This window comes from Pistacia vera, unplaced genomic scaffold (assembly GCF_008641045.1).
Source record: "Pistacia vera cultivar Batoury unplaced genomic scaffold, PisVer_v2 Contig1143, whole genome shotgun sequence".
In the NCBI taxonomy this organism is placed as follows: Eukaryota; Viridiplantae; Streptophyta; class Magnoliopsida; order Sapindales; family Anacardiaceae; genus Pistacia; species Pistacia vera.
The window spans coordinates 59,246-83,979 of NW_022195186.1; the positions used below are offsets into that span (position 1 = coordinate 59,246).

Consider the following 24,734-nt stretch of genomic DNA (forward strand, 5'->3'; position numbering starts at 1 on the left):
CAGGAACAACAACAGGAACATCAGGATTACCTGTAAAAGGAACAAGACTATTGTCGACAGGAAGAGTGGTATTAGTAGTAAAATGAGGTACCGAAATAGACGAAGGTGGGAAAACAATGTATGGAATTGGTAGAACATCTACTATCGGATCAGACTCTAATGTAGGATGAGGAAAAAATGGAGAAGACTCAAAGAATGTAACATCAGCAGAGATGAAGTAGCGATGTGTGGCAGGACAATAACACTTTTAGCCCTTCTGAAGATGTGAATACCCTAAGAAAATACACTTCATAGATTTGGCTGATAGTTTATCCTGACCAGGAGAGAAAATGTGAACAAAACAGGTGCTCCCAAAGACACGTAGGGGAAGAGAAAATAATAGATGATCAGGGAATAATATGGAGTCTGGGACCTGGTCTTGTAAGACAGAAGAAGGCATGCGATTTATTAAGTAACAAGTGGTCAGAACAGCATCAGCCCAAAAACGGAAAGGGACGTGGCTATGTAAAAGAAGAGTACGAGCAGTTTCAATGAGGTGTCTATTTTTACGCTCAGCAATGCCATTCTGTTGGGGACTATAAGCACAAGAAGACTAATGAAGAATTCCCTGAGATGACATGAATTTAGTAAAGGAATCAGAGAAATATTCATGAGCATTATCACTCTGTAATATACGAATGGTAGTATTATGTTGAGTCTTAATTTCAGCACAAAATGATGAAAATATGGAAAATAATTCAGAACGAGATCGCATAAGAAATAACCAACTGCAACGGGAATAGTCATCAATAAAGGTAACAAAATATTTAAATCCCAAATTAGAGGTAACACGACAAGGACCCCATACATCTGAATGCACTAACTCAAAGGGGGACGTAACCCGTTTATTGACACGTTTTGGAAAAGAACTACGAGTATGCTTTCTAAGTTGACACGACTCACAACTCAAGGATGATAATTTAGATAGACCTGAGATCATTTTCTGAAGTTTGGAAAGACTAGGATGGCCCAAAAGATTATGAAGGAGATCCGGAGACTCAGAGACAGTGCATGCTGTAAATGGGATATGGAGATGATAGAGACCCTGGGACTCACGTGCTGTGCCAATCATCCGTCCCGTGTTGCGGTCCTGTATAACAATAGAGTCAGTATCAAAACGAAGAGAGAAATTTAAAGAGCGTGTAGGTTTAATGACAGACACGAGATTAAAGGGACAGTTGGGAATATAAAGCACAGAGTCTAATTCTAAGGAAGGGAGGGGTTTTGCACAACCAATAGCTTGAACATCGGCTTTAGACCCATTAGCTAAAGTAACAGGGGGTAAAGATGCAGTATTTGTAATATGAGTAAGTAAACGAGGGTTACCAGAAATATGATCTGAGGCACCTGAATCTAGGACCCAAGGTCTTAGAGTGGAAGACTGAGTAAGGCAGGCAACTGAATTACCCATTTGAGCGACGGAGGCAATGGATGAAGAAGACTGCTTACTGGCTTGATACTGTAAGTATTCATCATAATCAGTACCTGTGAGAGTTAAGGAGGACTGAACCTGCACTGTAGAGGACTTAGAATGAAGATCAGAGTGATCAACCTGAGCAATATTAGCAGCCCGGGTAGGTCGACCATGTAACTTAAAACATTTCTCTCTGGTATGCCCCCACCGATGACAGTAACTACACTTGGGTCGATTTCCTCTGCCACCTCGATCACCTTGTTCTCTTTTAGTAAAAGTGTGGGACTGAGAAACAAGAACCGAAGAGTCACCAGGGGAATGCACTATAGTAGGGGAGGAAACACGAAGTAATCTGGCAAACACTTCATCAAGGGAATGCACAGTAGATCCAGAAAGGATTTGATCTCGAACTGGTGTAAGATCTGGACCTAGAGCTGCAAGTGTTAGAACCATAAAGAACTTGTCCCGTTGAGCCAAATCTTCTACCGCAGATTTACCAGCTGGTAACAGCAGATTGAATTATGTCTTAAGGGAGGCCATCTTACCAAGGAAGTCCGACATATTCATATCCTATTGTTTGAGATGAACTAAGTTGGACACAACAGAATATAAACGTTGAATGTCATTTGTATAGAGAAGTTTAGCCTGACTCCAAATATCAACATAAGAGCGGTAAGATTTGTAAATAGGGTGAAGGGGGGGATCAATAGTTAGCCATAACATACTACACAACATAGCATCAATTTTAGTCCAGGAAGACTTATTTGATGTAATATCGGCAGCCTTGGTGGTCAAGTGGTCCTCCAGACCTTGACCCATACACCAAAATTCGACAGAGGCAGCCTATGATGAATAATTAGCAGTCCCAATTAATCTCTCAGTGGTGATGGGAGGGAGAGATAAAAAAGAAAAATCACTTGGATGCGAGTGAGAGGCTGATGAAGGGGGATCCATGAAGAAGGTCAAAGTGTCTTGAAGCTAACAAAAAAGCAGAAGCTCATGCTTGCAGGAAAAATAGAACGCTCGCAGGAAAAACAGATCGGAGCAGAAGCTGACAGAAATACCTTGAAGGGTTTTACCGACAAGGTGGAGAGGAACAAGATGTTGGTGGCAGTGAGAGCTCACGCTCACCAAAAACGTAGAGCAGAGCAGAGGCTGATGGAAACACGGTTGGCCCGTGCAGCGACGGTCGACGACGAAACCACTTGGGTTATGACAACGATGAGAAGACGATTAGTCTAGTGTGATTAGACCAGATCCTGATCGTTGCCGGAGAACAGTCGCCGGAAAAAAAAATTGCCGAAAAAGAGAGAAGAAAAAAAAATTTGGAATTTCAGAAACCAAGCTCTGATACCATGTGAAGAAATACTTTGTTTTTACTTATAATTTCACAATGAAATGTACAATGAATTTATAGCAAAAACAAAAGACTAATCTAGGAAGTAAATTGTTACATTCCTATTATAACTGATCTAATTCTTAATAGCTTTGATCCTAACCTAATATAGAAGATAGTCTTTAATGAGAATAATCTTATTTCCTATTTTACACTTCAACAGTATATGACGAAATATGGAATGACTTTTATTGATTTCCTTAAATCTCTACTGGCTGAAATTAAGCAGTAATTAGAGTTTCAATCAATCAACTTAATTCAAGTGATTGATTTGAACAATTATAGGGATTTTTTGTATTTATTACTTTCCTTTTTTACATTTACAAAGATGTATAAATTGGCCAATTGTACAAGCTTACAATATACTGAATATACAAATTTCTCCTCTCTTTCTCTTTTCTTGGGCATACTCTGGCAATGTCATTGTCTTGAACTGCTTCTCTTTATCCTACTCTTTGTCTCTGTCTCGATTCCTTACATGGTATTAGAGCACAACTAATAGCTTCCGCTTGCCTTTCAACTCAGCTTCTTTCTCTTTGTCCCTGCAAACAATAAAAAAACACCATTACCCTTTAGCATGGAACTCAACCCAAATACAACTACAACAAACCCAGACGGCCCAACTAACAGCCCAATCACCATAGACAGATCACACAGCTCCGACCCAAATAACCAATCTCTACCTGCTTCAACCCAAGCCCAAACAATTCAAAACAGGCCTGACCCAGCCCGTTATCCATATGGAATGTTGGGTTACAACCCGGATTTTTTTACCCATTCAAGGCCTGATTGAGCCTCTCTTAGAATACTGGGTTACAACCTGGATTCTATTCCCACATCGGGTTCGGATCCAAATCCCTACCCTCACCCTTTTCGAATTATTCCAACCGCTGGGAACAATCGCCTTGAACCAGGTGATGTTCTCTTCTCATTGGTCTTCGATGGACCTGAATTAGTCTTTATCAAACAAACCCTAACTGGATTTGACAACTATGCCTCCTGGTCTTGCGATTTTCGGCGAGCCTTCATCACCAAAAACAAAGATCCATTTCTTGATGGGGCTTTTCAACCATCGCCACAACCTCATCTTCAACGCCATTGGAATCGTTGCAATATGTTGGTCCGATCATGGATCAACAATTGCCTTTCGTTAGAGGTTGCGACTGGGCTCCCACCAACAGAAATGGCTACCGAAATCTGGGCTAACATCAAGGAGATGTATGGGAAGCTCAATCTTGCCAAAATTTTCACTCTCTGGCAGCGCCTCATCGAACTCAAGCAAGGGAACAACTCGGTCACCACTTATTTCAATCGGCTCTCGACCGTTTGGAACGAGTTAGACGCTGTCGAAGAAACACTTGAGGGGCCACCAGAAACACTCAATCAGTACCACAGAATGTGAGATCGCGACCGATTGACGCATTTTTTGCTCGGATTAAATGACAGTTTTCTCTCTTTCAGGACACAGGTACTGGCCACGTCTCCACCACCCTTTCTTTACCGGAGTTTTCAATTGGCGATGCAAGATGAAAGCCAACGCCAGTTGAAATCCAACAGAACATCACCGGATTCAATGGCGTTGGCAGGGTTGAGAGAGAATGGGGATTCATAGTGGCTATGGCACAATGAAGGTGAAAAACCTTCTCTTATATATGACAAGATGAAGGGCTCAGATTCAATCTTGAGATCTGACGGTCAGAAACTCATCGTGTTTTTAAACGCATCTCACAGTTCCCATTGTGCCACATCACGCAATGGGTCAAACAGGTTAACTTCTTGGTCAAACGGGTCAATTGGATCTGGAAATAACGGGTTTGGATTTGGGTCAAATGGGTCGGGAAATTCAAGATCCAATAAAAATCGATTATATTGTGATTATTACAAAAGAAGAAATCATGATCAGGACCATTGAGATTACATGGTCGTCCGGATTCTAACAACAAGGAGAGAAATGGTCATTCTTCTTCTTTCCAAGTTTCTCTTGGAAATCAATCAGCACCTACTCTCAATCCTGAACAATATAATCAATTGCTCTAATCACTGAACAATGCCCCAATTGCTCCCACTGCATCTTACGCAAGTACCTCTTACTGTTTTAATGTACTCACAACTAATATGTAGATTATTGATTAAGAGCCTAGTGATCACATTATTTGTCACCCAAATTTTTTTACCACTATTTCTTGGTCAACCGGGTCAACTTCTTGGTCAAATGGGTCAACTAGATCTGGAAATGGGTCAAATGGGTCTGGATCTGGGTCAAATGGGTCAGGAAATTCAAGATCCAATAAAAATCGATTATATTGTGATTATTGCAAAAGAAGAAATCATGATCGGGACCATTGTTAGAGATTACATGGTAGTCTGGATTCCAACAACAAGGAGAGAAATGATCATTCTTCTTCTTTCCAAGTTTCTCTTGGAAATCAGTCAGCACCTACTCTCAATCCGGAACAATATAATCAATTGCTCTAATCACTGAACAATGCCCCAATTGCTCCCACCGCATCCTATGTAGGTACCTCTTATTGTTTTAATGTACTCACAACTAATATGTGGATTATTGATTCAGGGGCTAGTGATCACATTATTTGTCACCCAAATTTTTTTACCACTATTTCCACTACCTCATCCACTTCCATTCGTATGCTGAACGGAAATATCACCCCAGCTACTCATATAGGAGCTGTCCACTTATCTGCCACTTTATCACTTAAAAATGTGTTATGTGTTCCTGTATTTCATTTTAATCTCATCTCAGTATCCAAAATATGTGAAGACAATAGTTGCATTATAGAGTTTTGTCCTAACACATGTAAATTTCAGGACCCTTCGACTAGGAAATTGATGGGCTTGGGTAAAGTCAATAGAGGTCTATACTATTGGGCACCTGCTCAGTCTCTTAAAAGTTTTCCTACTTGTAGTCAAAATAAAATTTCCCATTATAATACGATGATTAATAAAAATTCCTTTATTCTTCATCAACGATTAGATCACAGTGCAACTATCCCTCACCCTCAATGTCCTATATGTCCGTTGGCTAAACAAGCCCGTATTACCTTTCCGCATATCACTTCCACTACAACCCAACCTTTTGCTTTAATCCATCTTGATATTTGGGGGCCCTACCACACCCCAAATCATGATGGATCTAGATTTTTTCTCACCATTGTCGATGACTTTTCCCGGGGTACATGGACATTCCTCATGCAATCCAAATCTCAAACACTTACTCACATTAAGAATTTCTTGTCCATGGTCACCACCCAGTTTTGTACTTCTGTACAAAGAGTTAGAACCGACAATACTAAGGAGTTCTTTAATTATAATTGTTCATCTCTATTTTTATCTCTTGGCATTCTGCATGAAACCTCTTGCACATATACACCACAACAAAATGGGGTTGTCGAAAGAAAACACCGTCATCTACTTAAAGTAGCCCGTGCCCTCAAACACCAAGCCCACATACCTGTTTCTTTTTGGGGGCGATTGTGTGATCACAACCTCATACCTAGTCAATCGCATGCCAACCAGAGTTCTTCATGGCAAGACTCTTTATGAGATACTGTTTAAGAAGCCACCAGCTCTTGACCACCTCTGAGTTTTTGGTTGCCTTTATTATGTTGCCACCCTTGGCTCCCATGACAAGTTTGGTACCCGGGCCACCCGTTGTATATTTATGGGATATCGTATGCTTCAGAAAGGTTACAGGCTATATGATCCAGTTGAAAACAAGTTCCTGATCTCCAGAGATGCTGTGTTTCATGAAGACACTTTGCCATTTGCCATGGATAATATTACTACATCTACATCACCCAGACTGGTTCTTGAAGATACTATCCAACATGATCCTTTATTCTATATGATGCTAGATCCTCCGGTTCCTCAACCTAACTACACTACCAATGATTCTGATACAACAGTCACAAATGATCCCCAGGAAGAAATACCTATTTAGATTCCTACTACTGGTTCCTTACCTGGATCCTTTGTTCCAGCTGTTTCCACACCAGGATACATTGTTCTAGTTCCAGTTATTCCCACACGCCGCAGTACTCGGTAGACTCGACCTCCAATCTGGACAGCTGATTATGAATGTCCTACTGTTTCAGATTCCTCAGGTACATTATATCCTACCTCCAATTATGTGAGTTATGAATGTCTCTCTCCTATACACAGAGCCGATTTCAATCACATCTCCACCGATCGAGAACCTACTAGTTACTCAGATGCTGTTCAATACTCTCACTAGCGTCAAGCAATGGCTGATGAACTTACTGCTTTGACTTAGAATCATACTTGGGATCTAGTGCCTCGTCCTTCTCACAAAAAACCCATTGGCTGTAAATGGGTCTACAAAATCAAGCACCGTGCTGATGGATCCATTGAACGTTACAAAGCTCAATTGGTAGCTAAAGGCTTCACTCAACGTGAGGGCTATTATTATCAAGAGACATTCTCACCAGTAGCCAAACATGTCACCGTTCGTACTTTCCTTATAGTGGTTTCCGTTCATGACTAGTCTCTCCATCAAATGGATGTTAACAATGCTTTCCTTCATGGTGCTCTTCATGAAGAAATTTATATGGATCTTCCTCTCAGCATTCATAGACAGGCGGAGAATACAGTATGTCATCTGCGAAAATCCCTCTATGGCCTCAAACAAGCATCCCGACAATGGAATGAGAAATTCAGCAAAGCTCTCATTGACATAGGATTTGTTCAGTCTAAACATGACTATGCACTATTCACCTGGCACAAAGGTAAAACTTTTATTGCTCTAATCATCTATGTAGATGACATTCTTATTACAGGAAATGATGAAGTAGGCATCAAATCCTTGAAAGAGCATCTCAACAGACAATTTCGAATAAAAGATCTGGGAGAACCAAAATATTTCCTAGGAATCGAAATTGCACGATCCCCGACAGGAATATCTCTCAGCCAATAGAAGTATGTCTTGGAATTGATTTCTGATTCTGGGCTATCAGGATGCAAGCCAAGTATTATTCCAGTAGAACAAAACACCAAATTGACTACTCAGGAATACGACAATGGTACATCATCTACTGAAGTTGATCCACCTTTGGAAGACCCCACAAATTATCAAAGACTTGTTGGGCAATTAATCTACCTCACCATGACTCGCCCAGACATCAGTTATGCGGTCCACATCCTTAGTTAGTTCATGCATAGGCCTAAACAATCGCACATGGATGTTGCGATAAAGGTTCTGAAATACTTAAAAGGATGTCCTGGCTTAGGTCTTCTCCTTCCTCGAGACAAAGGTTTGGATATCACAGCTCATTGTGACTCAGATTGGGCCACATGTCCAATGACAAGAAAATCACTTACAGGATTCTGCATCAAGCTAGGGGGAGCTCTTATTTCTTAGAAAACAACGAAACAATCAACTGTATCCCTTTCTTCAGCAGAGGCAGAATACAGAGCCATGGCAAAGACAACATGTGAGATCGTCTAGATTCTGGGATTATGAAAGGACCTAGAAGTACAGGTAAGTAAACCGGTTCTTTTATACTATGACAACAAGGCTGCAAACGACATAGCAGCAAATCCAGAATTCCATGAAAGAACGAAACATATAGAAATTGATTGCCATTTTGTCAGAAACAAAATACAAGAATGGTTAATCAAAACTTTACATATTCGTACTTCAGAACAACTAGCAGACATCTTCACAAAGCCATTATGCAGCAGACAACATACATATTTACTTAACAAGCTTGGAGTTTTTGACATCTACAAACCACAAGCTTAAGGGGGAGTGACGAAATATGGAATGCCTTTTATTGATTTCCTTAAATCTCTGCTGGCTGAAATTAAGCAGTAATTAGAGTTTCAATCAATCAACTTAATTCAAGTGATTGATTGAACAATTACAGAGATTTTTTGTGTTTATTACTTTCCTTTTTTACATTTACAAAGATGTATAAATTGGCCAATTGTACAAGCCTACAATACACTGAATATACAAATTTCTTCTATCTTTCTCTTTTCTTGGGCATACTCTGGCAGTGTCATTGTCTTGAACTGCTTCTCTTTGTCCTGCTCTTTGTCTCTGTCTCGATTCCTTACAATATAGCATCAAACAGAGAAAGTTGAGAGCGAATGTAAGATTGTTGCGTATATCAAATTGAAATGACTAAAAGGTCTTCAATGTGAAACTTTATTTTATTAATTTTGATAAATAACTTTATAATTAATGTAGTTGCCATTTTGAATTTAAGTTGTCAATTACATTATTAATTATTTGAGCTGAGCTCTACAAAGCTAACCCAATTGGAAGAGAATCCTAAGAGGCCGCAATAATCCATTAGCAATACCACCGATGCTTCCCAACACCATCAAAACGACATCCATTTTGTCTGCCAAAGGAAAGAACTTGTCGAATGCCTACCCTCATATTAAAAAAAAAAATTACTAATAAATATGTCCACAAAAAATTTCTATTAATATATATACCCAGGTTACCCTTAGATTTTTAAAAAATAAGAATTATTTAAAAAAAATGAGAACTATTTTACATATATCTATATATCTAAGCCCACAAAAAACTTGCTATTAATATAATATTCCAAGCCTACATCATATTATTAAAAGTTTAAAACTCTCTCAACTTTTTTTCTCCATGGGTCCACTTGTTTTTTATGATTTTATCCTCAAAATTTTTTACTCTCTCATTCTCTTTCTCATGCTATTCGCTCTTAAAATTTTTGAAGACTAAAATTATTGAAGTTTTCACCACTCAAGGCACCACAATTAACTACGTTTTCTGTTTTATTAGTTTTAGGTATATATATTGCTCATTTCAATTCAGTTTATTTTAGGGTTGAATTATGCTTGTTTTTCAAGAGGATTCTAATTTGAGGGAAAAAAGACATGGATCTTGTGAGTTTATTCTGTATTTTGTGTCTAAGAATGAACTTACTTTCTCCAATTAAAACCTTAACTATATTTTAAAGGACTTATTCTTCACCCTTTTGCTACCACTTTCCTACATTTTAAACGTCATTATTTAGCTGCTTAAAATTATTAAAGAAATTTGAGTTATTATCTATGTTTATACCAAAAAAATTCTTTTTATTTTATTTTATTAATTCATATTAAAAGTTATTATCTATGTATGTACGTAGTATTGTTGTTCCTGTGTGCTCTTTCGATCTCTACGCTGAATTTATTTCTAAATAAGGTTATTTTGCACATCTTCTATGTTATTTTTAACAAGAAAACAAATTTCTTTTCTATTTTAGAATCCTTGCTTCACTTATTATTCATCTAATAGATCAAAATTTCAAATGGAAATTAAATAACTGTTTGAATTAAAGGTAACGTTAAACTTTTTCTGTGTGCAAATTGTTGGGCTTGGGTTTCCCTCATGTGATGGATGACCCAAAATTATAAAGTTAAAAAATAAAAGGAAAAAAAAATGAAAAAAAGAAGCAGTTGTTTTTTGAGTGGGTGAATAGTAAAAAATTAGGGTACTGCTCACAGAATTAAAAATCGGTAGAAGTGAGAGAGAGACAGTCACACTAGGTTATTTGAATGACGATCCAACAATGAATCTTGCTCGTTTTCGCTCAAATTTCAGAGTTTTGTTGTTGACAACAAAATCTTCACATTCAACGGTCAGTTTCGTGGCCATCATGTTTGGGGAGTTTTGCCTTTAGAAAGATAACCAAATCAAAGAGTTTGAGTTATAGAATTTCAGTCCATCTGTCCCTCTTCAACCTGACGATCGAAAGATCATCTCTAGTCTGATCAACCTGATTTTGGGTCAGAACGCAGAGAATGTTTAGCTCTTCAATCTGGATGGTTAGTTTTCAATTTTAACGGTTGAGCTTAGAGTTATACAACTTGTATTTCGAGTGTTTTGCTGGTGATTTTACTCTATCTTTTTGTAACTCTTTTGTGTATTTCATTTTGTTAGAGTTGTGATAAAGCTCTAAATTTGTGTGAAATATTATTGGTGGATTATGACTGTTGTAAACACTTTTATTATAGTGGATTTAAGTGGATCATTCGATTCCGTGGTTTTTTAATCTCTTCACATTAAAGAGGTTTTTCCACATAAAATTGCTTGTATCTCTTGCGAATTTAATTGTTGTTTTTAGGCATATTTGCTCAAGGTTTTGCTCCTCACAGATTCATTCAAATAGAAAATATTTTGTTAGTGCATTATTTCCTTTCACAAATGCTTGTTTCAGTCTCCAAGAAAGATAATAAAAAGACGGAGTCATCGTATTTTGAAGAATACTTGACATTCCAAATGATATATTAAAACTTTTATATGTCATATTATACGAAGTTGATTAATAAATAAGGGTGAATAATATGACAATTTAAAAGTTTTGATACATTTATTAGGATGTGTAACATTACTCGAATAAATTTGAATGGTCATAATTTTTTATTTGTTTCAATAAATAATCTATTGCAGAGATAAATTTTTAATATTAAGTAATTAAATTGAAATTCATATCAAAGTAATATTTTTAATTTCTTCTAACATAAATAACTTTAATCTTTACGTGATTAATAATGTAGTGCATACTTCTCTCTCTCAGCCTCTTACGAATAGGAACATAGTAATATAACATTTAGTTGATAAAATTAAAATTATATGAGATATAATATAAGGTTGATAATTTCTAGTTGATTTAGAATGATCAAGATTTTTTTTTTTAACTGAGGTATCCCTTCTCATGCAACTCGAAGACAAGACCTTTGGCTAGTGGCTAAACAGCTTGCCATCCCTATAACTAGGCCTGACAAAACAGGTTCAAACTCGCAGGTCGACCCTAAACGCAAATAAAAAATATAGGATGCAAGTCTTTAATATTGGACTCGTTTTTCCTTGACCCGACCCGTTTTGCCAATGGATGAAGCGGGTACACTTGCGGTGCCCATGGGTACCCATTTGTTTAAAAAAAAAAAAACAACCCTTTCCCCTTTTCATTTTGCCCCAAATCACAAAATCCCACCTAACTCAAACTCACTCTCTCATCAGCCTCCTTTCAAACTCATCGTCATTGAAATCCCTAACTCCACCATCGTCGCTTCTTCTGTCTCCGCTTCTCATCAACCACGTTTGCAGTGTCCACTACCGGCGCATCAAGGTATGTGTATCACCGTCGCTGATTTGATCTCATCTCCTTTGTATTCACTCTTCACTCTTCAACAGCTCCAATTCTTGGAGTCGATTCTCCAGCTTCTTCAGCTTCTCCTCGGCTACAATCTAGTAACATTGAAGGTTGCTCTTCTTGCTTTATTCTTATTGTTCTGCAGATAACAGATGTCAATCATTTGTATTATTTTGGAAACCACTGTAACATGAATCAAACTAAATCCAGAAGTTTTTCTAATTTGTCTTGTCTCCATTTCTTGTACTTAGTAGCTACTTTCTAGTTTGTGTTGTTGTTGCTTTTCTCGTGTAAGTTTTTTCTTTTTTTCAGATTTTTTTATGTGGGTTTATTTGGTTGATGAGGAACGAGAGGACATTCGGTAAAGTTTTTCTCTTTTTCTTTGTTAGGTTCTAGGTTTCTGTTTGGTTGGTGAGAAAACTTGGGAGAAAATAATGTAAGGGTCTTTTTTTTTCTTTTTTTTTTCTTTTTTTTTTTTAATTGGGCTTGTTTGTGTGTATGGTTTTGGTTCGTGATTGGCAGCTCAAAAAACTAGGGAAAACGATTCTAAATTGTGGGGAAAAAGAAAGAGATCATATTGATTTATCTAAATCTTGTGTTAGCCGAGTTGTTAATTTGCGAATATCAAAATTAATTATTTAGAATTTAAGCTATTTTCTTTTATGTTAAAGGATTCAATTTACATATAAAATTGGGGATCGGAGATTTTTATTTGGTTTAATCTGATTCTCCTTATTCGTTCTGATGATAATTTGAATGATAATAGAAATTTGGATATGTTTTTTCTGAACTAAAACTATATTGGGTATAAGAGTATTTTTGTTTGGACCTGAGAAAGACAAATTTTGCTCAAGAATCAAAATTTTAGGAAGATTTGGGGGTGTAATTGCAAAAATCTAAAACTAGAGTGAACAGTACAGGCACCCGCGGGTCTACCCGTACCCGCATAGGGTAGGGTGCGGGTCCAATATTTTGGACCTGTTTAAAGCGACCCATTTTGGGCCCGCACCCGTTTAGACTTGACTTGTACCCAACCCACTCACTCGTTTGCTAAGTCTACCCGTAATTGAGGTATCCCCTCTCCTACAACTTGAACACAAGATCTTTGGGTATAACTAACCTTAGTGACTAAAGGGCTAGATATCCAGCCACAAGGTGAGAGCTTTTTCTGGTTTTAATTTTTTTGTAACTTAGGTTTTTTTTTTTTTTTCTTTTTTTTTTTTTGTTTTTGTTTTTGTATATGAGATATTGCCTCGAGCTTGCCATCCGACCACTACCTTGCACAAATGTGGTAGATGCCTCTCTTGCAAATCGAACAAAAGACCCTTAGGTATAAATCTGGTAGGTGCCTACCGTGCAACTCGAACATAAGACCCTTAGGTATAGATAACCCTAGTGGCTAAAAGGTTTACCTTCTGGCCACAAGTAGGGGTGTGCAAAACTGGATATCCGATCTAGTTTTGCATTTTTTTGATCCGATCCGAAAATTTGGATCAGGATGAAACTTGATCCGAATCTAATTCAAATTTTGTCTGATCTGGTTTTGATCTGATTCGAATATTTAGATAAGATAAACCAAATATTCAATTTTATCCGAATTTGCATGGAAGATATCAATTTGCCCCCTAAAATTTTTGCATTATTCTTTAGTACCCCACCACATCAACATTTCAGTACTTTTTAACCCCTAAAGTTGTCATCGTATCTTAAAACAGTCCACATACTTTACCACTTTTCACCTAAGACCCCAAAATAACTTCTTAAAACTTGTAGTTATGGACAAAACTGGATCGAATTCGGATATCCGGTTTCTTTGTAGAATCAATCCAGTATCCAATTTGAAAATCCGAATCTTCCAAAAATTGATATCCGAATCCGATCTGAATTTTTGGATACCTGGTTTTTTTGGATCGGATCAAATCGAATCGAATACGGACAGGATATCGGATTTTTTTGCATACCCCTAGCCACAAGGCCCAATAATTGCCTCTCCTGTGACATGAAGACAAGATTCCCTGGGTATAGTTAACACCAATGGCTAAAGGGTTTATCATCCAACCATAAAGGAAGAGGTGAATGAGAGTTATTTTTGTCATCTCCATAATCAATTACATAAAAAAAAAAAAAAAAAAAAAAAAAACAACAGAAAGAAGAGAGAATATAATTTATAATAATTGCTGAATTTGACTAATTATTTACTTTCTGGCATTGAAAGAAGTTGTGCAATTGAATAAAGAAAATCACCAAGTAATTAAAAAAAGAGTGATGCTATGTGTACTAACGGATGTGTATTAATCTGTGTACTAACTAAAGCATAGTACTACGGGTACTATACTTTAGTTAGTACACAGATTAGTACCCATCCGTTAGTACCCAAAGTATTATTCTTAAAAAAAACAGAAAAATCAATATGCATGGGAACCTTTCACATAATCACATTATAGGAACGTTCACTTATCAATATGCATGGGAACCTTTCACATAATCACATTATAGGAACGCTCACTTATCTATATATAATGCTACAACTGTCATTCACATGCCCTCTTTTCAATTAAACTGCTTGTAATGTCAAAAGAGCTTGATCAGAGTGTGAATTCCTCCCTTGTGAATACAATTTTTAGTTCCAGGGCAATGACACCTGAACCGGTGAGGCCATTACTTCCTCAAATTCGATTAAATTCTTCTATTCTTTATGCAGCAGCACTCATGTGAAGTGCTACCAATGATGCATAAGCCCCGTCAGTGATTTTCATCAGCGCCTCGTGCCTTCCTTTCTCTGCGATCGCCCCATTCTTCACTACTGCAATTATGTCTGCGTTTTTTATTGTTGTGAGGCGATGAGCAACAACTACTGTTGTTCTGTTGACCATCACACTGTCTAATGCTTCTTGTACAACGCGTTCTGATTCTGCGTCATCCACCCTACAACGCCGGCTTCACCGCCCCTTATATTAATAAAGTTTCAGCTACAGTTCCTTCCATTATCTTCCACCACCTCCCCACTATTACCCTCCCTCCATCAATTACCTCCTCCTGTCGCCACCATGAAACCCTCACCTTTGAAGTCCTCCTCCTCAATAACCCTAATCTTCACCAAACCCTCCTTTCTGTCTCCAACAATTACACCCTCTGTGCTTTTATCGCTGACTTTTTCTGTTACGCTTCACTATCAGTCACTGCTAAACTCAATATTCCTAGTTATGTATTCTTTACTTCTGGTGCTGGTTGTCTCTCTTTCTTCCTTTACATTCCTACGATTCACAGAAACACCAACAAAAGCCTTAAAGATATGGATAACCTTCTTCATATCCCAGGCGTTCCGCCCATGCCTCCCAAAGACATGCCAAAACCATTACTCGAACGTGATGATAAGGCCTATCAGTTCTGTTTAGAAGCCTCAATTCAGTTGCCAAAATCAGCAGGAATTATACTAAACACGTTCCAGTCTCTTGAACCAAGAGCTGTCAAAGCAATGACAGACGGCCTATCGGTGACGGACGGCCCCACTCCACCCCTCTACTGCATCGGACCATTAATCGTATCGGATAATCGGAGAGGTGGCGGCGGCGGTGGTGATAGTGATAGTAAGCCCGAGTGTTTGGCGTGGCTCGACATACAGCCGAGCCAAAGTGTTTGTTTTTTGTGCTTTGGTAGCCTAGGATTGTTCTCTGTGGAGCAGTTGAAGGAAATTGCTATGGGGCTGGAGAGAAGTGGCCAAAGGTTCTTATGGGTGGTGAAAAATCCACCTTCTAAAGTCAAAAGCATGGCCATTCCGGAAGAATTGGACCCCGATTTGGATTCGATACTTCCAGAAGGGTTCTTGGATCGAACCAAGGAAAGGGGATTCGTTCTCAATTCCTGGGCTCCACAGGTGACCATTTTGAATCATGACTCGGTGGGTGGATTTGTGACTCACTGCGGATGGAACTCGGTGCTTGAAGCAGTGAGTGCTGGTGTACCAATGGTGGCATGGCCTCTCTACGCTGAGCAAAGATACAATAGGATATTGCTAGTGGAAGAAATCAAGATCGCTTTACCTATGGTGGAATCTGAAAACGGGTTTGTGAGTTCAACTGAAGTGGAGAAGCGAATTAGAGAGTTGATGGACTCGGAGGAAGGTAACTCGGTTAGGAAACAAACGTTAGCAATGAAAAAAGAGGCAAAAGAAGCACTGAGTGACGGCGGCTCGTCTTCTGTTGCACTATCCAAATTTGTTGAGTCATGGAAGTTAAAATGAGTTGAGTTGAGTCTCACCAGGTTCATAACTCGTATTGTAATGCTACGTTTTTATTATTGATCTTATCATTCTGTTCAGTTATTTTTGAAATTTTTAAGTAAAAATGAAAATCTATAATTATAGATTTTTTTTTTTTTTTAATGTAATGATCAAGTTGTTCAACCAGTCCATCTCAATTAATCTTTGAAATCTTGAAATAAGTTATCATGAGCTCCAATGATTATTTTATTAGAAACTGAAGATTGGTGGTGGATTTGGTTTTCTTGGTATTCAATAATTGGCCCCAACATTATTTAAAAAAGGGGCAAGAAACAATTATCTTTTCGTATAAACAAAGTGGATGGAGTCTTACGTTATTGTTATGAATGATTACCAAAAAGCAAATTAAGTGGAAATTAAGCAATTAAATATTGGCCTAGTTACCTTATATTTAAGTGATTATACGTGTAAGGAGTGAGTCACTTTCCCTATATGAATATTTATTAAGTGGATGTCTTGACGTTTGATAGATGAGTCCAATAATAAAGTCCTCTGTTTAAATAATTGAGAGCATTAAAAGAAGCCACCCATCATGGATATGACCCAAACGGCCATACTACTATTAGGATGGTTGGACCGAATTTGAAGGACTATTTAAACCTCATTAAAGATTTAAAGTTCGTAGTTTTAGTTAGGGAGAACGACATGTTCCCACCTAAGGTTCGGTGAAATAACCCTTTTTCACCTGTCAAGTTTCAAAATGACGCTTTCCCACTCACCGTTATGTACCGTCAGTAAAATCTGTTCTTTAACATGTATAAAGAGTGTAAAGACAAAACTATCCTTCTCTCTTTTCTTCTTTTTTCTTCGCAAAAAACGCTGCCGATTTGCACCTGACCGGGTGAAACTAGAAGACACAAGGCCCCTGGAAGCCTGACTTGGCTTTAGGTTCACTAGATTGTGTTACAATATTAACATTACAACAAGAAACTGATTTTAAAAACAAATCATCCTATTCAAAGCTGCAAACGGTATCAAAATATTTATGTAAAAATGAGTGTAGAAGCTTGAACATATAACTGGATTTTCATAAATATGAAGCAAAACCTCCATGTGCGGTGTTACATCTTTCAAATTCAGAACAAATGACACTATGTTTTCCACAAGTTATTATGATCAAGATGGAGCTCTTCGAATCATTCTCAAACTAAAAATTTTGAAGCAAAAGTTCTCTACTTGAAAAAATACACCAAAATTAGAAAGGGAGATAAAAAGGCAAAACTAGCTGGCAAAACTACTCTCTCCGACATACAACAACTTCAGAGCAACAACGGTCTTCCCTTTCTCAAACAAAATAGATAGAAGACTACCAAAATTGGGTGCACAACCACTGTGCATCAGCAGATAAATGCGTCCAAGGGCTTCCTCAACATGATCTTATGAGAAGAGCTTCCAAGACCTTGGCGACCAAATCGCATCTGGCCAAATCGACGCGGATCTAGTGCGATTCCGTTTTTACCATCACTTCTCTGATCCCACCAATTTCCCCAACAATTCAATAAACAAAAAGAAACTGATTTTCCCAAATAACAACAATATAATGCCAGATCTAGGCAATTGGTGGGGGAGGGGAAATGATGAAAGTGATATCATTTGGCGGAGACAGTAGTGTGTCTTGAGTGAGAAGGAGAGAGAGTTAACTTGGCGGATGAACTGAGCATAGGTGAGAGCTTGACCGGTAATGGCGTTGAAGAGAAAAGTAGTGGAGAGTGGCGGTGGGGTGAGGAAGGAAGTGTTTGAATTCAGGTTATTTTTTTTTTAAAGTTCATGTATAAGAGATAAAATGGCATAAATACCCTTTATCTGTTTTTTAAATTTACCATTCTATCCTTTTTTGGTTAAAGTTAACATACTGTTGGTGGGAAAATATCGTTTTGAAACTTGATGGGTGAGAACTGTGGTTTCACCAAACTTTGGGTGGGAAAATGTCGTTCTTCCTTTTAGTTAATTTATTAAATCTCGACAGTATTCTTATTTTCATCTAGAAGAAACCTCATTCAATGAGTTTGTGTAGTTTGGTGATCTCGCAAGTGATGTGTAAAATTGAGTAGTAAAACTTCATTAAGTTCGGTAATTTGGGGTTTTCTATATAACAAGTTAACTTCAAATGTCTTTGATCAAAAGCTTCCTCAGTAATTTTTAGAATATTAACTATTTTTAGGTGATCGAGTGGTTTGATAGGGACTCTAATATTTATTACTTAAGAGGTTCTGAATTCAAGTCTCTTCTTAGTTGTTAATAGGGGTAACCACTAGAATTTTTACTCAACCAATAATTTCAGAGTCTCGACGATTAATTGATATACACATAAGCTGATCCGAATACCTCTAATCATAATATATATAAGTAAATGAATTAAGGCAATCAAATTCAAAACCAAATCAAATAGGTTAATTTTTATAGTGGAATGCCCAAGGAAAATCACGAATTGACAATAAACTATTTACATAAAGTTCCACTAGTTAAATATTAAAGTTATACAAAATATACGAACACGCTGTCCAATTTGATATAAAAAGAAGAACCCCTCCATTAAGGGGATTCGGCCATTCTTTACAGAAAATAACTCTCTCTCTCTTGTAAAAGAAAAAAAACACTTTACTTTTCATAACTTTTTGTACGTCAGACCGCTTCGGGACCTGACCCCACCTATATCAATACAAATCGTGGACGTAGGACTTACTACCTTAGCATCCGAACCACTTTAAAGTTTTCTCTGCATTTATTCACTTCATTATCCATATCACGTGCATTAATTTATCAAATAACAAACCCACGTGACAATTGGTTGGTGCCGAAACGAGCATCAACAGAACTTGTTTAGTAAGAACACTTTTGAAGTTCTAAAAGTTAGACACCCATGTTTTACTGACGTTAAGAAATGTTCTTTAATTTTTTTATTATTAAATTTGAATATGTTTTGAAAAAAAAAAAGAATATGAAATTTATAAATTAATTTTGTCTTCAAGGGGGAAATGTCCATTTAGGAATTTTTATCATCCTCCTGTGTTATGGAAAGCCTCAGGGAATCCAATATTACTACGCAACAACTAATTGTGGAAATATCTTGGCGTTTTTGTTAATCTCGTTTTATAATCTTTGATAATAAACTTTGGCATAAGATATATTGTATCTTAGTCTGTTAGTCATATAGTTGTTAAGGAGGTGGTAATATTTCCGAAAGTCGTAACGTAAAGAAACTCTTAAAATAAATGTCGGTACCAAATATTGTGATCCAATTAATTTTCGGAGATTGAACAATCTAACTTCATATTATTAAGGGTAAATAAAAAAGAATAGTATCCCTCGGTACAGAATTCCACCGGACTTCTAAAGAGTACATATATAAGTGCGTGTCTTATCCTCCTCGGAACACACACACCACAAAGCCCCATGGACCCATTGTTCTGTATCCTCACCTGCAATTGGTCACCTTATCTCAATGGTTGAGTTAGCTAAGCTCACCCTCAATTATAAACCTTCCTTTTCATCCACATTATAATTTTTGATCCACCCTACAACGCCGGCTTCACCGCCCCTATATTAATAAAGTTTCAGCTACAGTTCCTTCCATTATCTTCCACCACCTCCCCACTATTACCCTCCCTCCATCAATACCTCCTCCTGTCGCCACCATGAAACCCTCACCTTTGAAGTCCTCCTCCTCAATAACCCTAATCTTCACCAACCCTCCTTTCTGTCTCCAACAATTACACCCTCTGTGCTTTTATCGCTGACTTTTTCTGTTACGCTTCACTATCATCACTGCTAAACTCAATATTCCTAGTTATGTATTCTTTACTTCTGGTGCTGGTTGTCTCTCTTTCTTCCTTTACATTCCTACGATTCACAGAACAACAACAAAGCCTTAAAGATATGGATAACCTTCTCATATCCCAGCGTTCCGCCCATGCCTCCCAAGACTGCCAAAACCATTACTCGAACGTGATGATAAGGCCTCATTCTTTTGTTAGAAGCCTCATTTCATTGCCAAAATCAGCAGGAATTATACTAAACACGTTCCAGTCTCTTGAACCAGAGCTGTCAAAGCAATGACAGACGCCTATCGGTGACGGACGGCCCCACTCCACCCCCTACTGCATCGGACCATTAATCGTATCGGATAATCGGAGAGGTGGCGGCGGTGGTGATAGTGATAGTAGCCCGAGTGTTTGGCGTGGCTCGACATACAGCCGAGCCAAAGTGTTTGTTTTTGTGTGCTTTGGTAGCCTAGATTGTTCTCTGTGGAGCAGTTGAAGGAAATTGCTATGGGCTGGAGAGAAGTGGCAAAGGTTCTTATGGGTGGTGAAAAATCCACCTTCTAAAGTCAAAAGCATGGCCATTCCGGAAGAATTGGACCCCGATTTGGATTCGATACTTCCAGAAGGGTTCTTGATCGAACCAAGGAAAGGGATTCGTTCTCATTCCTGGGCTCCACAGTGACCATTTTGAATCATGACTCGGTGGTGGATTGTGACTCACTGCGGATGGAACTCTTGCTTGAAGCAGTGATGTGCTGTGTACCAATGGTGGCATGGCTCTCTACGCTGAGCAAAGATACAATAGATATTGCTAGTGGAAGAAATCAAGATCGCTTTACCTGGTGGAACTCTGAAAACGGGTTTGTGGTTCAACTGAAGTGGAGAGAGCGAATTAGAGAGTTGATGGACTCGGAGGAAGTAACTCGGTTAGGAAACAACGTTAGCATGAAAAAAGAGGCAAAAGAAGCACTGAGTGACGGCGGCTCGTCTTCTGTTGCACTATCCAAATTTGTTGAGTCATGGAAGTTAAAATAGTTGATTTGAGTCTCACCAGGTTCATAACTCGTATTGTAACACGGTCATTTGGGCCTTCGTGTTTGTCCCGTGCGGCGGCAAGGGACAAATACTTAAAACCTAGTGGTGATTCAAGCCGCCGTCCACGGCTCGAATCCAATAACGGCGTCGCGACTCCGGTGAAACACCGGAAGACCCAACGCCGTGGTTCAATCAAACCAATGCAAAATAAAAAAAAAAAGGAAGGAAAGGAAAGAACCTTACTCTGTGGTGTATGGAGCTGGGGCCGAAACTCGTTCTGGTTGCCTGAAAAGCGCCGATCAGGAGAAAATGATCCTTGGTTTGCCAAAGTTTGTCACTCGAAGCGAAAGAAATTTCGGTGACCTCATCTGAAAAATACAAAGTTTTTATATGGATTGCGAATCGACGGTTACCACCCCTCGGAACCGAAACGGCAGTTCTCTCTCCCTCCGCATTAAATGTGCCCCCACGTCGCATTAAATGCCGTGAAAAGGGGCGCCATTTCAAACCCACGTCGCATTAAATGCAGTAATAAGGGCTGTCGTTTCAAATGCGTTAAACAGTCAATGCTGTCAAAACGGCGTCGGGTCATCATACCACACATTTAATGTGTCTGACAAGCGCTGTAACGCATGCAGAGCGCCTGACAGCGCAGAACCAGGTTCATTGAACCTCTAAGGTACAGAAAGGAGCGTCCGTCAAGTCCAGGTCGCTAAGATGAAGATTGTCAGGTCGCTTAGGCAAGAGATCGCGCGAGATCGTGTTCGCTGCTAGTCTTGAGACGAGCTCACCCCATCCAGGTCGGAGCGACCAAAGCCTCCAGTGTGACTTAGTTTCCAAGGCTCGTTCCTCAAACCTTAAAAACTAGGGGGCTTCTGTTATACCCGGGAAAATAAAGGGCTGACGTGGGAAAGTCACGTTACGGGTGACCTGCTCCCGTCAGGGCAACACGCACACGTCAGACCTGCAAAGTAATATGGAGCTCACACGCGTCCATTCCTCTGCAGCAAGTCGTGCGAAATCAGCTTGGAAAAAGGAAAATGGGACGTAAAGCCGGATTACATCCTGACAATCACACCAACCCATGGATTTAATGATGATTACACGCNGTTCTCTGCAGAACAGTTGAAAGAAATTGCTGTGGGGTTGGAGAGAAGTGGCCAAAGGTTTTTATGGGTGGTGAAGAATCCACCTCAATTAGACACGGACTTAGATTCGATATTTCCAGAAGGGTTCTTGGATCGAACTAAGGAAAGGGGGTTCGTTCTCAAGTCCTGGGCTCCACAAGTGGAAATTTTGAATCATGACTCGGTCGGTGGGTTCGTGACTCACTGCGGGTGGAACTCGGTGCTTGAAGCAGTGTGTGCTGGTGTTCCAATGTTGGCATGGCCTCTCTATGCTGAGCAAAGATGTAATAGGATATTACTGGTGCAAGAATTAAAAATCGCTTTACCAATGGTGGAGTCTGAGAATGGGTTTGTGAGTTCAACTGAAGTGGAGAAGCGAGTTAGAGAGTTGATGAACTCGGAGGAAGGTGACTCCGTTGGGAAACAAACCAAGGCCATGACAAACGAAGCAAAATCAGCATTGAATAAGGGCGGGTCCTCGTGTGTTGCGTTATTCAAATTGTTTGAGTCATGGAAGCTAAAATGAGTTGATTCTGACTCGGTACATAACGTATTCTGTAACGCTGATTTATAGTTTGGAATTCTATCGTTTCAGAATTTTAACTTGTTAATATTTTGGATGATTAAATTGTCTTGATTCTGTTAAGTTATTTTCTTTTTATTCGTTTATAGTAACATAATTTTCACCAAAATTGACCATCTTTTATGTTGAACTCTTGTTCAATGAACCAGTTTTAAGAAACAATCATTTATTGGTATGAATTACATACTAAATTAAGCAATTAAATCTTCGTCTAGTTGTCTTATATGGTGAGTGACCATATCATGAGTCATTATATATATGATTGATTGATTTTAAATTTAAAAATAAACTTTCATCCAATTATCTTTTACCTAAGTTGTATGAAAAATATTATACATATAATATTACTTTTAGAAGGAGCTGCGACATAATATTATACATTGGTGGTTGGACTAAATATCAATGACTAACTAAATACCAAATAAAGAAATGAAAGGTGAAGTAAAGCTTGTAATTCAATGAGCTCACAACTTTGTAAGATTATTAAATCAAAACAATATGACTTTCGCAAAAAAAAAAAAAAAAAAAAAAAAAAAAAAAAAAAATGAAGCAAATAAAACTGAACACAATCTATATAGTATAAAATTAATATGATATATATGTACAGACGGGGGCGGATTCAGCGCCCTTGGGCCTACCCTCAGAGTTGAAAAAAAAAATTATTAATATACAGGCCACAAACAATTGTTAATTCACATATATACCCAAACCCACCTTCAAATTAACATATATACCCAGTCCCACCTTCAAATATACATACTGTATATCTAGATCTACCAAAAAACTTATTATTAATATATATATATTCTCCAAGTTCACATCATATTAAAAGTTTAAAACTCTCTTTAGTATTTTTCTACACAGATTTATCTGTTTTTTATGATTTTATCTGCAAATTCTTTACTCTCCTTTTCTGTTTCTCATGTTATTCGCTCTTAAAATTTTTAAGGACTGAAATTGTTAAATTTTCACTACTCAAGGTGTCATAATTAGCTCCGTTTTCTGTTTTATCAATTTTAGGTATGTGTATTATTTATTTTCAATTTAGTTTATTTAAGGATTGAATCATTTTTTTTTTCTTTTTGAGGTTTTTTATTCTCATTTGAGAGAAAAAAATATTAATCTTGTGAGTTTATTTTGTATTTTCTATCTAAGAATGAATCGGCTTTCTCAAATTAAAACCTTAACTATATTTTAAAGGATGTTATTCTTCATCCTTCACCCACCACTTTTCTATATTTTAAACATCACTGTTCAGTTGTTCAAAATTATTAAAGAAATTTGAGTTACTATCTATGTTTATACTAAAAAAAATTTCTCCCTTTTATTAATTCATATTAAAAGTCAACGTAACGTTGATTTGATTTAAGTTTTGATTGACTTTAGCTTAATTATGTTAGGTTTGATTGACTTTAGCTTAATTATGTTATGTTTGATTGACGTTATGAAAATTTATATCGTAATATTTGAAAACCAAAAATAAAAATATTAAAAGAAGGTTTTGTTTAAGGTTTACTCAACACTTTTACTCAAAATTTTGCTTCTCATAGATTTATTCAAGTAAGAAAATTTATGTTATTGTATATTCTTTTTTCTCAGATTGTTAATATTGTATTATTTTTTTTAATTAAGGTTTAATGATTTTTTAATATTTTTACTAGTTATTTACTAAAAAATGGCCGAGCCGGAGACCCCCCTGAAACAAATCCTGGATCCACTACTGTGTACAGACGTGGGTGATATCACAATCTTGGCAGATATAACATAAATGAATAAGCATAACAAATATGTGCTTAAAATTTCAATACTAATGCTTAGAATAATTTTGGGAGACTCTGGAGATAGTTCATTGGTTATATCTCTTTATAAGTAATTTATCTATGTTGAGATTTTCTGAATATTAATTTTGTCAGTTTTAGGATAATTCTTAATGTTCTTT

At 37.7% G+C, this 24,734-nt stretch overlaps 1 protein-coding gene and 1 pseudogene across 1 annotated transcript; both read left to right on the forward strand.

Moving 5' to 3' along the window:
• Nucleotides 1-14,894: 14,894 nt before the first annotated feature.
• LOC116144790 (UDP-glycosyltransferase 88A1-like) lies at nt 14,895-16,374 on the forward strand. Its single transcript, XM_031430222.1, has one exon. The coding sequence runs from the start codon at nt 14,895-14,897 to the stop codon at nt 16,248-16,250; it is 1,356 nt and encodes a 451-aa protein (XP_031286082.1). The 3' UTR covers nt 16,251-16,374.
• A 1,596-nt stretch (nt 16,375-17,970) lies between these two features.
• LOC116144800 lies at nt 17,971-22,872 on the forward strand (annotated as a pseudogene).
• The last annotated feature ends 1,862 nt before the right edge of the window (nt 22,873-24,734 follow it).

Coding starts and splice junctions, on each gene's coding strand:
- LOC116144790 (XM_031430222.1), top strand. CDS start 14,895: ATGCTTCTTGTACAACGCGTTCTGATTCTGCGTCATCCACCCTACAAC.